The 14056-nt window shown below is 34.7% G+C and overlaps 1 protein-coding gene across 8 annotated transcripts; it reads left to right on the forward strand.

The window, feature by feature from the left end:
- Positions 1–4192: 4192 nt before the first annotated feature.
- Positions 4193–12585, forward strand: LOC105793023 (protein RRC1). Of its 8 annotated transcripts, none has more exons than XM_012621953.2 (18): positions 4193–4350; positions 4483–4594; positions 4723–4858; positions 5028–5073; positions 6431–6491; positions 6609–6758; positions 6982–7101; positions 7202–7367; positions 8705–8817; positions 9022–9093; positions 9188–9409; positions 9544–9602; positions 9703–9787; positions 9880–10017; positions 10350–10574; positions 10724–11499; positions 11627–11793; positions 11910–12585. In XM_012621953.2, the coding sequence occupies exons 2-18, from the start codon at positions 4520–4522 to the stop codon at positions 12209–12211; spliced, it is 2913 nt and encodes a 970-aa protein (XP_012477407.1). In that variant the 5' UTR covers positions 4193–4350; positions 4483–4519; the 3' UTR covers positions 12212–12585. The 8 variants fall into 8 exon arrangements, with proteins under 8 accessions (XP_012477407.1, XP_012477405.1, XP_052490620.1 ...); XM_012621951.2 differs by having other exon boundaries at positions 4194–4350; positions 6606–6758; XM_052634660.1 differs by having other exon boundaries at positions 4226–4350; positions 4514–4594; positions 6606–6758.
- The last annotated feature ends 1471 nt before the right edge of the window (positions 12586–14056 follow it).

The following is a 14056-nucleotide window of genomic DNA, read 5'->3' on the forward strand; positions in this document are numbered from 1 at the left end:
TTGTTAAGTAGAGACAAACTTGACAATGAGTTTGGCTTGGATAGCAAGGCAGATAGGCAAGCTTCCATTTTTATAGCATTAAAGAAACGAGACAAAAGGTGTAGCTATTGTAAAAAGTTAGGTCATGTCAAAGCAGATTGTTATAAACTGTGAAATAAAAGAGCTGCTGAGAGTAACGAGGAAGATGTAGCTGATGCTAATTTGGTCGATAAAAGTGGTGATGATTTCTTGTTAGTGTCAACGAGCGATAACTCCAAGCTCACGTCCAAGTGGATCCTAGATTCAGGATGTTCTTTCCACATGTGTCCCAATAGAGAATGGTTCTCCACATACAGTTCGATTGAAGATAGAGTTATGTGCATGAGAAATGATTTATCTAGTAAGGTAATTGGTATTAGTACTGTTAAAATTGGGATACACGATGAGACGATTAGGACACTCTCAGATGTTAGGTATGTACCTGATTTACGAAAGAATCTCATCTCCTTGAGTATTTTAGACTTGAAAGGATACAGAATCAACATCGAGTCGAGCAACATTAAAGCATCTTGTGGAGCTCTCGTTTTGTTAAAAGGTAAAAGAACCAACAGTTTTTATATTCTGAAAGGTTCTACAGTGACCGATGAAATCAGACGTCCCTCGTCCGTTACGGAGTCGAAGTCAACTCGTTTGGAGCGGAGACAACTTGGTCATATGAGGGAAAAATGTATGATTATTTCGTTGAAGAGAGGTTCTTTTTTGGATGTAGGTTTTGAAAAGTTAAGGCACTGTGTTCGTGAAAATCAGACCCGGGTTAGTTTTAATTTGGTAGTGCACAAGTCGAAGGCTAGAAGTCTCCTAGCTTTTATGCACACATTCAACTCAGTTAATTCCCTGCATAGTTTAAGATAGACTCATGGTGGGCTTTGGCAAAGATGGCGTTGTAAGAATTCGTGTCAAGGTGGAGATTGTTAGAGTTGTGTGGCCCAAATTCTAAGAGATTGCTTGTAAGTCAAGTTAAAATATATATATATATATATTTTCTTTCTAGAAGATTTAGTATTTATTAGTACAATATATTTAGCATTTATTAGTATAGTTTATTGGACCTACTAATTTAGCCTATAAATAGGTTCTTTTACAACCTTAGAAAATACGCCCATTAGATATTAGAACTCATAACACATTTAGAGAATTTTATGTTTACGTTTTGAGGGTTTTTTGTTTTCGGGGTCTAGTTTTTATCTCAATCTTTTGTACTTTTCGTTCTTTTACCATCATAGTAAAATTGTCTTTGCCCGTGGTTTTTTTATCCTCTTTGGAGGGGTTTTTCTACGTTAAATTTATGTGTTTAGTTTTTCAATTTATTCTGCTATTTTTTTTCTTGTTGCTTAATCAGGTCGATCTTAACATGAATAAAACAACCCCATTCCAATGGTTTCTCTAAGATATCTATATACATATTTAATTTTATTCCAATGTCTGTGTTGGAGAAGAACTAAATCTTGTTAACAAGTTTACAACGAATGCTAGATCGGGTCCTGTGTTGTTTGCAAGATACATCAATACTCCATGACACTTAAATATAGTACTTTAGGACAAAGAAGTTGTTCATAATTTTTGCAAAGGTGAAATGAGTCTTTATTTACATCTATTGATCTTACAACCATTTATTTAAACAATTTATTGTATTTTGAATTCCAATTATATTTGAGAGAATTATAAAATAAGAGAGAAGGGTAGGAAAAGGAAAGGATGATTTAACTTTCACTTTGAATATAAAAGTTGATAATTGCTCTCTATTTGCGGCACTATAGGCTACAAAAGAGAATTGAATTACAAGAATTATAAAAAAATTAAGACTTAGTATATTCATTTATTAATTAATTTACAACAAAAAGATATATTTAGAGCTGAGTCTACATTCTTTTATTAGTATTTATCAAATTATCTATTTCATTTTTGCTTCAAAGGCGCACTAATTCTGTTTTTTCAAATGTTTTTTATAAATGATGTACAAATAAAATAAAATATTAAATAAGAACTTTTTTATAGATCATGATAAATAAAAATAAAAATAAAAATAATTGAAGAAGGGCTTATAAGATTTTTTTTCCCATTTTTCTTCAAAATGATATTGAAATAACTATTTGCTGGTGACCTAAGAAAAAACCAAAATCTAATTTAATAAATTATTATTTTATTATTTTCTTGATTTTTTTGAAGTGTCAATTTAAAGAAATACAAATTCACTTTAAAAATTTTACAGAGCACCATTTTTCGTTGATAACTTTAGAAATCGAAATTATAAAAATATAAATAGAAGCAGTATCAATATTATAAAATAGTATATAAAATTTTAACACATAAACAAATTAATATTTTTAATATTTACATCATAAAATAATACATTTAATATAAAATACATAATATATAAAATAAACTTAAAAAATAAATGAATCGATCCGGTTTTAAATTTTAAATATTTAAATTTGAGTTTAATCTATATTTTAAACCGTTTTAATTTTAATCTAAGAAAACCTCATAAATTTCTAACAATGGGATAACCCGAGTTTTCAACCGGTCTCATTATTGTATTGTCATTGCGCAAAGTTCAGGCTCCCCTTCTCTGTCGAACCCGTGAATAGGGGTGAGCAAAACTCGATTCGACTAGAAAAAATCGAAAAAAATTCAAATTTCGAGTTAAACGAATCGAGTTATTCGAATCAACTCGATTTTTTTTCGAATTTCGAGTTCGAATCGAGTTGAGTTTTCGAATTCGAATAACTCGAATAATTCGAATAATTCGAATATCAAACTATAATATTTTACATTTTTACCCCAAACTCTCAAACCTTTTTACTTTTCCCTCAAAACTTTTACTCCTTCCCACTTTCCCCCCAAAACTTTTACTCCCCTCCCCTCCCCTCCCCACCCCCCAATCTACCCAAAATCCATTTCCCACCAAAATTTTACTCTGCCATTTATTTTTTCTCAAAATTTTACTCCCAAAAACCCTCAAAACCTTTTATTTTCCCCCAAAATTTTTACTCCCACTTTTCCCTTAAAACTTTTATTCTCTTCCATCTCACCTCTCATCTATCCCAAATCCTCTCCCCTCCAATTTTTTTTTAATATTTTCCTCCAAAATTTTACTCCCCTTATTTACTTTCCCTCAAACTTTTATTCCCAAAACTTTTTTATTTTTCCCTAAACTTTTACTTCTCACCTTTTACTCTCAAATAAAAAATCAAAATTATCCAAAAATCACTAAACATAAATAGTAATAATTTTATTTATATCTACTATTTATATTATTAAATTAAATTTCACATTTTATATTATTTATATTATTGAATTGTTTAGTCATATTGAATATTTATATTAAAATTGAATTATTAATTATGCCATAAAATATTTGTGTTAAAATTTTATATTGGTATCAATTTCACATTTTATTTTTAAAATAACTTTTATTAAAAATCATATTTTTACATTTAATATATTTTTAATTCTAAAATACATAGTGACAAGAATCTAAAGATAATTGAAACAACTAAGCAAGCAAAGAAGCTAACCAATATATAAAAATTAATAAATAAATTATGAAGTGATGAAAGTTAATAAAAATTTGATTAATGTGGACAAATTTTATTATGATGGGTGACAATGGTTACAAGGACCCAAAATTATTTTTTAAAATTTAACTCGAACAAATATATTCGATTCAATTCGAATTCCATCTCACTTGACTTGATTCAAGAAAACTTTAAATAAAGTTAGGATGATAAAATGAGATTCAAAAATTCGATTAACTCGAAAATTTTCGATTCGATTCGATCGAATGCTCACCCCCACCCGTGAAGGTAAAAAGCTACTCAGGTCGAGGGGCTACCAAAACAATACCTATATAATTTTGGAAGACAATATTATTAATATTAACGGTTAAATTTGCCTATAGCCTCTTTACTTATCAAAAATTGGAAATTTGATCTATATACTTATATTTTTAAAAATTTAATCTTTTTACCTTTTAAAATTTAAAATTTATATCTAACTATTTTTTATTAAAATTGTTGTTATAACATTTTGAAATAATAATAAAAACTACTCAATAAATAATTATATAATTAAAAAATTATAATTAAAAAAGGAATTTTAATTCTTAATTTTCGACAAGTAATGTGACTATAGGCACATTTTAACCTAATATTAATGTTTTCAATTTAATGGAAGTAAGTAAGTGACTGTACTGAAGAGCTCAATTTCATGTGTTGTTTTGCCTCCTATTTTGGGTTCATTTGTCTCTGAACTGATCCTAACAATCGATTCTCCGAAGTCCAAATCGCACAAATTCTTCCATTTGGCCAGGTAGGATTTCACGCCTTCTCTCTACCTGTAACCTTGGGAGGTCTAATTTGTTAGGGTTTACTATATGTTAGGGATTGAATCAATTTGGGGGTTTTAGTTGATTTTTTAAAATTTTCTATTATGTGGTTAAAGGATAAGGGTCTTGAGTCTTTGATTCAACCAGTTGAAGATGAGTTCATTTTCGATCACGCGCAAGAAAACTCCTTTCCAGAAGCACAGAGAAGAGGAGGAAGCCAAGAAGAAGGTACTACGATTTGTTTTAGCTACAAAGTTCACAGCTCTAATTAATTTGGTTTCGTGCCTTTCGATTCAGTTCTGTTTGCTTCTTTGAGCTAAAATAATTATTCCCCCCCCCCCCGGCGCGTTTGTCAGAGGGAGGAGGATGAAACTGCTCGGTTATACGAGCAGTTCGTGGCTTCTTTTCAAGGAGACAATGCACCTGGGTCGAAGGCATTTGTTCGAGGTGGAACAATCAATCCCAATGAGAAATTCAAGCCCGATTCTGAAGGTCAGTCTGATTCAGGAACGCACTCAATATTTGTTTCGGCAGAAATTTTAATATATTTGTTTCGGTTTTTAAGTGTCAGTGATTTGAGCAAGTAGAATGATTTCCGTATCATATCATGAGAACACATTAATAAAAATATGGGCCTTGTTTATTCATTTGCGGATGGCAGGTGAAAAGGCCAAAGATGGGGTGTCTGTTCCAAAGAAGGGAAGTAGGTAAATAATTGCTTTTGATTAACCATGCTGCAATATTAATGTTCTTTTGGCTTGATATCATAATTTGAAAAGTTACATGGTGACTTAGTGGTATTCTCGCTCCAACCTTATATTTTTAAAAGCTTCTATAATATCATGAAAGATTTTCGTATAGCACCTTGTTGCACTTTGATATCATTAAATTTGAAAAAAAAATAATCTGTCAGGGCCTTTTTTTACTTTACAAAGGAAATACATGTTATTTATTATCTTCTGAATTTAAACCCTTATCCCTACCCCATTGTGGAATTACTACCTTTCTTAGTTTATTTATAAGTCCTAATCTGCAGTTCAAAATGAAACTGTTTGGGAAGTTAATATGTTGATTTTGGCCATCTCTGGCATAGTGAAGAAGAAACTTTAAGTGTTTTACTTTCAGTTGACAAAAGGCAATGTACTAATTATAGTTGGCTAGAAAGTTTATCCTGGAATTTTGGCTATTATATCATTTTTAGTTGACATTATATTATTTTACCCCTTCATGTCATGCAGTCAGTAACCCTGCTGTTATTCTTATTTATTGCTTGAATAGGTACAATGTATAGAAATTTAGATAAAATTTACAGTCAGAGCAGTCATTCTGGTAGATGGAAAATAAATGGATGTTGTTTCCTTAACTTTAGATTAGGAGGTCCCTCAGCTTAATTAAGGTCTATAACAAACTAGTTGGTATTAGTTGCCCGAATGGTTTTCTTTACTCATGGAATTTATAAGCTGGTTAGATAATCACATTTAATTTGACTTTTGAACGATTCTAGCATGTCAGTTTGCCTTTCTGTTTCATTTAAGTTTGCAAACTTCATTATAGCATTTTCTTTTGTTAATGACATTTGGGATACTACATCTTTTAGGATTTTGTGGTGATTCTATTTTGTGCAGTCATATTAGCACATATGAAGTTCTGATGAATAATTTTTCATTGAAGAAAGATCTTTTTTTCCCTTCTACTTTATGGTGTGATCTAATTCGGATAACCTGAATTTCCATCTGTCTCTTCAAAATAAAAAAAAAAATGAAAACTCTATCTCTCTGCTACCTAATTCTTTAAAATGCTTTTTATTGGTTTTAATAGGAGGATTTTCCAGCATGCTTGCACGCCAACTGCACAAGTTTTGGCTAAAAATGAATTCACTAATGAAATCTAGGAACAGCTTTGTATGCCTTATTGTGACATAAAATGTTTTAATGATGGTTCCCCTAGAAAGTCTCCTTTAAGGTTCATTGATGAGGAAAAGTGACGAATTTTGGTTAAAGAATGGAACTGTGAAAAGGAATCTTTCTGTAAAATGGAAGTTTATCTTTCATTGTATGTATGCAGGTATGTTCCATCTTTCATACCACCTCCTTTGTCTGCCAAGGGAAAGGAATCTGAGAAGAAGGTGAATTCTGTTAGTGAAATTATGGCATATGTTTAAATTTAATTCATTCCTAACTGAGTTTTTCAATGTGTGATATGTACATTTTGTTTTAAACTTTGACAATGCTGTTTCTAGAAGGAGGAGGAGAGGCCAAAGGAAAAAGAGAAGGGGAAGTCTCGGAACATTGATCATTTTATGGAGGAGCTGAAGCATGAACAAGAAATGAGGGAGAGAAGAAATCAGGATCGTGAACATTGGCGTGATGGGCGTCATAGTGACAATTCAGCTGTAAGTGTTTCAGTGGGACTCGAATGTTATTCAATAGTAGTGACTAAATTTATTCATATTTCAACTTTCTTCCCTTTGTTTCTTGCACTTAGATGTAGGCTGATGGTTTATCTGTCACTGTCTTTCTCATGTAGCATTCTATTTTGTACAGCATGTTATCTGTTTTATTCTTCTTTTGTCATAAAGGTATATGAATCTTATCCCTTGGTTGTTCCTTTCCCAGCCATCCAGTCGCTTTGATGAACTCCCTGATGATTTTGATCCTAGTGGAAAACTGCCTGGATCGTTTGATGATGGTGATCCTCAAACAACAAATCTTTATGTTGGAAATCTCTCACCAAAGGTATGTTGCTGTTGTTTCTTAATTGCTGCTTTTAATCTTCCTTTTCACTTTGTTTCTCGGTAAGTGTTCATTTTTTCTATCTATAAGTTCTTGTTAATAGGTTGATGAAAATTTTCTTCTTCGGACTTTTGGAAGATTTGGGCCTATTGCTAGTGTGAAGATTATGTGGCCTAGGACAGAGGAAGAGCGGCGACGGCAAAGAAATTGTGGCTTTGTAGCTTTCATGAATAGAGCTGATGGACAAGCTGCAAAAGATGAAATGCAAGGTATTCCTTAGTGCCTTTTCGTAGAAGTTGTGTCATTAATCTTGTGAGAAGTGCATTTTGATGTCCTTGATTCTTGAACTGTCCTTTTTGCTCTAAGTTAGATGCATGATAATAGCAATGTGGTAAGACTGGGAAAGACATACTGAAAAATGGGGATCTCCGGGGTGGGATGTCTCCTATGGAGGATAAGGTGAGAGGAAATAGTTACGGTGGTTTAGCTACATAGGGTGCAGATTAAGGGGTGCACCTGTAATAAGGATGGATCAAATTTACATTTTGTATGGTAAAAGGTTCAAGGGAGACCGCAAAAGACATGATTGCAGGTGATAATAAGGATGTGAAACTGTTAGTTCTTGAAGAGGGGATGGTGATTGTTAGGAATGATTGGAGGAGGATGATTTGTGTGCCGAATGTAAATTTTTCTTAGTCTTATAGCCAACTCCAGATATATTGGGGATTAAGGCTTGCTGTACCATCTTGAACAAAGTAAAATCTTAAATGAACTTGTTGATGCCATTTTTTTTTCCTCTAGTAAAGCCCTATTTGAAGCTTTTCCAAATTGTGACATCTAATCTCCAAAGCTCTGTAAAGCTGAAATGCCCCTTGTATTTACTTCATTTTGTGATGTTATTGGTAATTTATGATTGATTTGAATCTAATTGCTGTAATATATAACTGTTAGGAATGATTGGAGGAGGATGATTTGTGTGCCGAATGTAAATTTTTCTTAGTCTTATAGCCAACTCCAGATATATTGGGGATTAAGGCTTGCTGTACCATCTTGAACAAAGTAAAATCTTAAATGAACTTGTTGATGCCATTTTTTTTCCCTCTAGTAAAGCCCTATTTGAAGCTTTTCCAAATTGTGACATCTAATCTCCAAAGCTCTGTAAAGCTGAAATGCCCCTTGTATTTACTTCATTTTGTGATGTTATTGGTAATTTATGATTGATTTGAATCTAATTGCTGTAATATATAACTGTTAGGAATGATTGGAGGAGGAGGATTTGTGTGCCGAATGTAAATTTTTCTTAGTCTTATAGCCAACTCCAGATATATTGGGGATTAAGGCTTGCTGTACCATCTTGAACAAAGTAAAATCTTAAATGAACTTGTTGATGCCATTTTTTTTTTTACTCTAGTAAAGCCCTATTTGAAGCTTTTCCAAATTGTGACATCTAATCTCCAAAGCTCTGTAAAGCTGAAATGCCCCTTGTATTTACTTCATTTTGTGATGTTATTGGTAATTTATGATTGATTTGAATCTAATTGCTGTAATATATAACTGTTACTTAATTTTAACCGGTATATGACATCAGTATATGTTTATTTGGCAGGAGTTGTTGTATATGAATATGAGTTGAAAATCGGGTGGGGTAAATCTGTTGCTCTTCCATCACAAGCATTACCTGCTCCCCCACCTGGACACATGGCCATCAGGAGTAAGGAGGTTGGTTAGGTTCTTTTGCAGAAGTATTCTAAGCTCAATTGATTAAAGTGCTTATATGTTTTTGTGTAAAAGATGCTTAAGCCACTAATCTCTTTTGAAGCTAGGATCTGATAATATAGCTTTGGTTTGAGTAGGCAGTTCACAAAACCCACCATCTAGTGTTTTTCTATGCTGTAATTCTAAAGCTTGGTTTCTGATTGGCAGGGTAGTTCTATAATCTTATCCGGTCCTTCAGGCCCACCAGTGACATCTGTTCCAAATCAGAACTCTGAATTGGTATTTTAACTGAATTACATTCATCTTTCTCTAAGAAAATGGCAATTTGATATCTGCCTGAGTTACTTCTTTATTTGATATATCTTCCTGTCAGGTTCTTACACCAAATGTTCCAGATATAATGGTTCCACCCCCTGATGATGACCATCTTCGCCATGTCATTGATACAATGGCTCTTTATGTTCTTGATGGAGGATGTGCTTTTGAACAAGCTATTATGGAGAGGGGTCGTGGCAATCCTCTATTCAGCTTTTTGTTTGAGCTTGGCTCAAAGGAACATACTTACTATGTCTGGAGATTATATTCTTTCGCTCAGGTCCATTGTGTTAGCTATCTGAATGCATCTTCTAGTTTTGTCCCTGGCATTGTTTTGCAACTTAATACGCCATACTTGGGATATATGTAAAGAAGGAATAATTATTGAAGAACTTCCATGTTTGTGGAATGCAGGGTGATACACTTCAAAGGTGGCGGACGGAACCTTTTATCATGATAACTGGTAGTGGAAGGTAATAATGTGCCAACATTTTCCTGTTAATTACGTTCCTTTCACAAGTTGTGTTAGACAGTATTGGCGATGCGTAATTTTTTGTTCTTTTTCCTCCTTAGATGGGTACCACCTCCTCTGCCAACTACAAGAAGTCCAGAGCATGAAAAGGACTACACTGCCACATATGCTGCAGGAAGAAGCAGGGTATTCCAAAGATGAACTTGTTTTGCTCCCGATGTGCGATTCTTTTGTGATTTGAGTGAGTTAATAATCCTTTACTATATTGATTATTACAGTGGCTGGAGCCAGAACGAACACTTAATGATCCTCAAAGGGATGAATTTGAGGATATGCTACGAGCCTTGACTTTAGAGAGGAGTCAGATTAAGGAAGCTATGGGATTTGCTTTGGATAATGCTGATGCTGCTGGGGAGGTATTACTTATATCTACAGCATGCCTTACTGCATTTCATGCTCTATAAGTTGTCTCCTGTTCTCAAACTCTAATAGTTCCTGGCTGGGTTTCTCTTGAGGGTTTTCATTTTGAATGTTCTTATTGTTATTTTAAATGTTTTAAAAAAGTAGATTTGTGGACACAAAAGAAAATTTACAAGGGAAAGGAACAACATTCCAGGTCTAGTAGTCATGTTGAGTGATTATATGCAGAGTCATCTATATCATTAAGTTTCATTCCTCAGTTTGAATCTTTAAACAAAATTATGAAACTTAAAATTGATACGTGTCCACCCCTCATTTTCTCCTGCAGATAGTTGAAGTTTTGACCGAGTCCTTGACACTTAAAGAGACACCAATTCCGACTAAAGTTGCAAGGCTTATGCTCGTCTCTGACATCCTTCATAACAGCAGTGCTCCTGTTAAAAATGCATCTGCATACCGTACCAAATTTGAAGCAACGTTGCCTGATATAATGGAGAGCTTTAATGATTTGTACCGCAGTGTGACGGGAAGGATCACAGCCGAGGCCCTTAAGGTAGGTATAATGTTGACCTTTTATACCGCTTCCAGTGTGCTTTATATTATGTTTGTTCTGCTGGGACCTGAAAAATGAACTGGCTTGTGGCCATGCGCATGTATTTATATCTGGTTCTTGGGTTTTTGATCTTTTCTTGTTTTCTTCAGGAAAGGGTTCTGAAAGTGTTGCAAGTATGGTCAGACTGGTTTCTTTTTTCAGATGCATATGTGAATGGACTGCGAGCTACTTTTCTTCGATCAGGAAACTCTGGTGTGGCCCATTTTCATTCTATATGTGGTAATGCTCCAGCAATTAAAAATAAGATTAGTTCAGAAGATGCAGTTAATGGGATTAAGGCCAACCAAGATGCTGCTTTGGCAATGGGCAAAGGTGCAGCTATGAAGGAGCTAATGGATCTCCCATTTGCTGAGCTGGAGAGACGTTGTAGACATAATGGATTGTCTCTTGTTGGTGGTAGAGAAATAATGGTTGCTCGACTATTAAGTTTGGAAGATGCAGAAAAGCAGAGGAATTATGAACTAGATGATGAGCTGAAGCTTCGATCTAGTTCTAGTAGGTATCTTAGTGGTCAGAGAGGTGCAAATGCTGAGCCAGAGTCTGTGGGATTGTCTGAATGGACCTGTTTTGGAGAGGATGAGATCCATTCAGAACACAAAGTTTCTGTACCTTTGGCTGAAACCTTTCCAGTCCCACAGCCTGAACTAAAAGCATTCACGAAGAAAGATAAAACGGATCCTGTTTTGCCAGCCTCTAAATGGGCTAGAGAGGATGATGACAGTGATGATGAAGAAAAGAGAAGCACTCGGTTGTCTTCTGGAAGTGAGAATGCTGTTGATGGCCCTAGTAAGGCTGATGAATTGGAGTTTGGAACTCATATGAACACTTCAGCTCCATCTGAAAGTGCAATCAATGAAGCGCAGAGGTATGATGAATTTACATTTCTTGAGGCACACAAAACAAAAACCAAAATGTTCTTATCAACTGTGCAGTAGAATTTGCTCATGCAGTTATTAATTTATTAATGTTTCACTATGCTCATATTACAACAGGAAGAAGTTGAGACGTTTGGAGGTTGCTTTGATAGAATATCGAGAATCCCTTGAGGAGCGGGGAACTAAAAATGCCGAGGATATTGAGAGAAGGGTTGCTGTTCACCGAAAACGGCTAGAATCTGAATATGGTTTAACAGATTCTGGTGAAGATACTTCAGGAAGAAGTAAGTTTTGCCATTTGACCAATTGTTGATACTTTGCAAGACTTGTAATAAGTTAATGTGCTTTCTTGAGTTGAAGGCATACCCTAATATTAGTTTAAACATTATTGAAATTGCAGAGAGGAGAGATAGGCGGGATGATGCACGTGACTCTGCAAGCAAGCGGCACCGCAGTGAAAGCCGAAGTGAGAGCCCTCCGCGGAAATCATCAAACAGAGACAGGGATAGAGAAAATGGTTCAGAAAAGGAGCAAGAAAGGAACAGGGATAGAGATAGGGATAGAGGTAGAGGTCAAGAACTGGAAAGTGAAAGGGGGAGAGAAAGGGAGCGAGACTATCGTGAAAAGAGTGGAAGCAGGGAAAGGGATGATCATGACAGGGATAGAGCCAGAGAGAGGGATAGGAGAAGGCGAATAAATTGAGATGTATGGTGTTAGTTGTTTATGGTAATGGTTGGTCTATTGGTGACTTATGATCTGGGTAGGATGGGTTTGAGACCAGTAGTAGATGCCTTGGTTTGTGTTGGAGGCTGCACTGCACTGCACTCCCTATCGCAAAACTTGGTTTCAAACAATGCTAAGACGCACAAGTTCCATCTGTGACTGTTGACTGACAACAAACCCCATGAGGAAGTCTGGTTCTCTTTGAACCATATTGTAGTATTTTTGTTTTTGTTTTTTCTTTGGGAAAAGATTCCTTCACTTTGATGTATTTGATTATTTGATAATGCATTTTGCAAAAGCAAAGTTAATTTATTGGCTACAAAGTTAATATATTTTCGTCTTTAGTCTCTCAAGTGAAGTTAGTCACCCGTTGTCTTTTCTCTTGCTTTGAATTGTGATTGATCCTTTCATTGTTGAGATCAGTTTAAAATTATTATTATCGGATCAAACATATAAATAATATGGAGGGGTTACCCCAATGATTGAGGACAGTCTTCTACGATGTACACGCATTGCAAGGCTGGATGAGCGCTTCGAGGATGGAGTGGGACAAGGGAGTTCTAGTTTCAACGGGTAAGTTGGTAACGGGTTTTGGAAGTGTATCAGGTTGACTTTGTAAGGACCATGAGAAAACTTTTCTAGTATTAGAAACAAACAAAAGAGTTTTATGATATGATATATTTATAAAACCGTGGTATCTGTAGGTTAGCTGATTTTTAGTCACCAAAATGGAGGAATGCATGGGTGGTTGAGACTGCATTATTACAAAAAGTAATTTTGTAATGGCAGTCATGTTTTGCAGATGTATGCAATGGTGTAATACATTTGAATGACTTCCTCCAATAGGCGAGACCAGGGAGTATTGCTGCCTGAGACTTTGAAATACAAGGTATTCTTCTCCTATTCGATTGCTTTGACTTTCAAAATCCAACAAATTCAGGCCAATGTCATAATCCTTTTACTGCCATCGAGGTCTGTATTTCAACAACCATTTTCAATCCGATGACTTGAGCAAATATTCTTTAGTTCTTCTTCAGCGGCAGTGTAGATATTCTGATTAGCCTGAAGGGAATTTTGCACATTAATGGTGCATTTGCTGGAAACAATGATGACAGTATTGTAGTGATTTTTGGGAATGACTAAAGAAGACATTGCAACTAGTATGTGATGGCGTTGGAGGGAGGGTTGGTTTTGTAAAGTAAAACACATTGATAAAATTTATAGTGATTAATTCATGGCCTACCACCATAACTAACGGACCCATGTACCAGTGCAACTTTTGCTAACCCTGTTATTTCAGTTCTGTGTCGGGAAAGAACTTCATAGCAAGAAGTACTAATTTACTAGCTTATTCTTATCGTACTCGTATTATTATTATTTTTTAAATATCACTTATATTATTTTACTTTTATAATTCTTTGTCTTGTTTCTTTCAGATGACACCAATGATTAATTTGTGGTTTGCAGGGTGGTGGTTTAAGGTGGTTCACACTGTGAGGACGATAAAAGCTTCGGATGAAATTGCATTTGGAGAGAAAGAAAAGTGATAGTAGAGATTTGCGGTATTCGTCCTCCCTTAAGACAAAGATTTCCTTTTATAGGCCAAGAGGAGCCAAGAGATCCTGTACACATGTTTTATTGTACTATACCCCTACTTTGTAGGTTGTCAAATAGAATTATAGTAGACTTGATCGGATAGTATAGTATAGACAGAGGTAGTTGATGGTAGATAGTGAGAAAATTTTGGATGGGATTTGAAGATGTTTTGACGAAATACAAAGGTTTTCCTAAGCAGACGGAAGCTTGTATTAGTAAGCCTTTGAA

The sequence above is a fragment of the Gossypium raimondii genome, chromosome 8 (assembly GCF_025698545.1).
Source record: "Gossypium raimondii isolate GPD5lz chromosome 8, ASM2569854v1, whole genome shotgun sequence".
In the NCBI taxonomy this organism is placed as follows: domain Eukaryota; kingdom Viridiplantae; phylum Streptophyta; class Magnoliopsida; order Malvales; family Malvaceae; genus Gossypium; species Gossypium raimondii.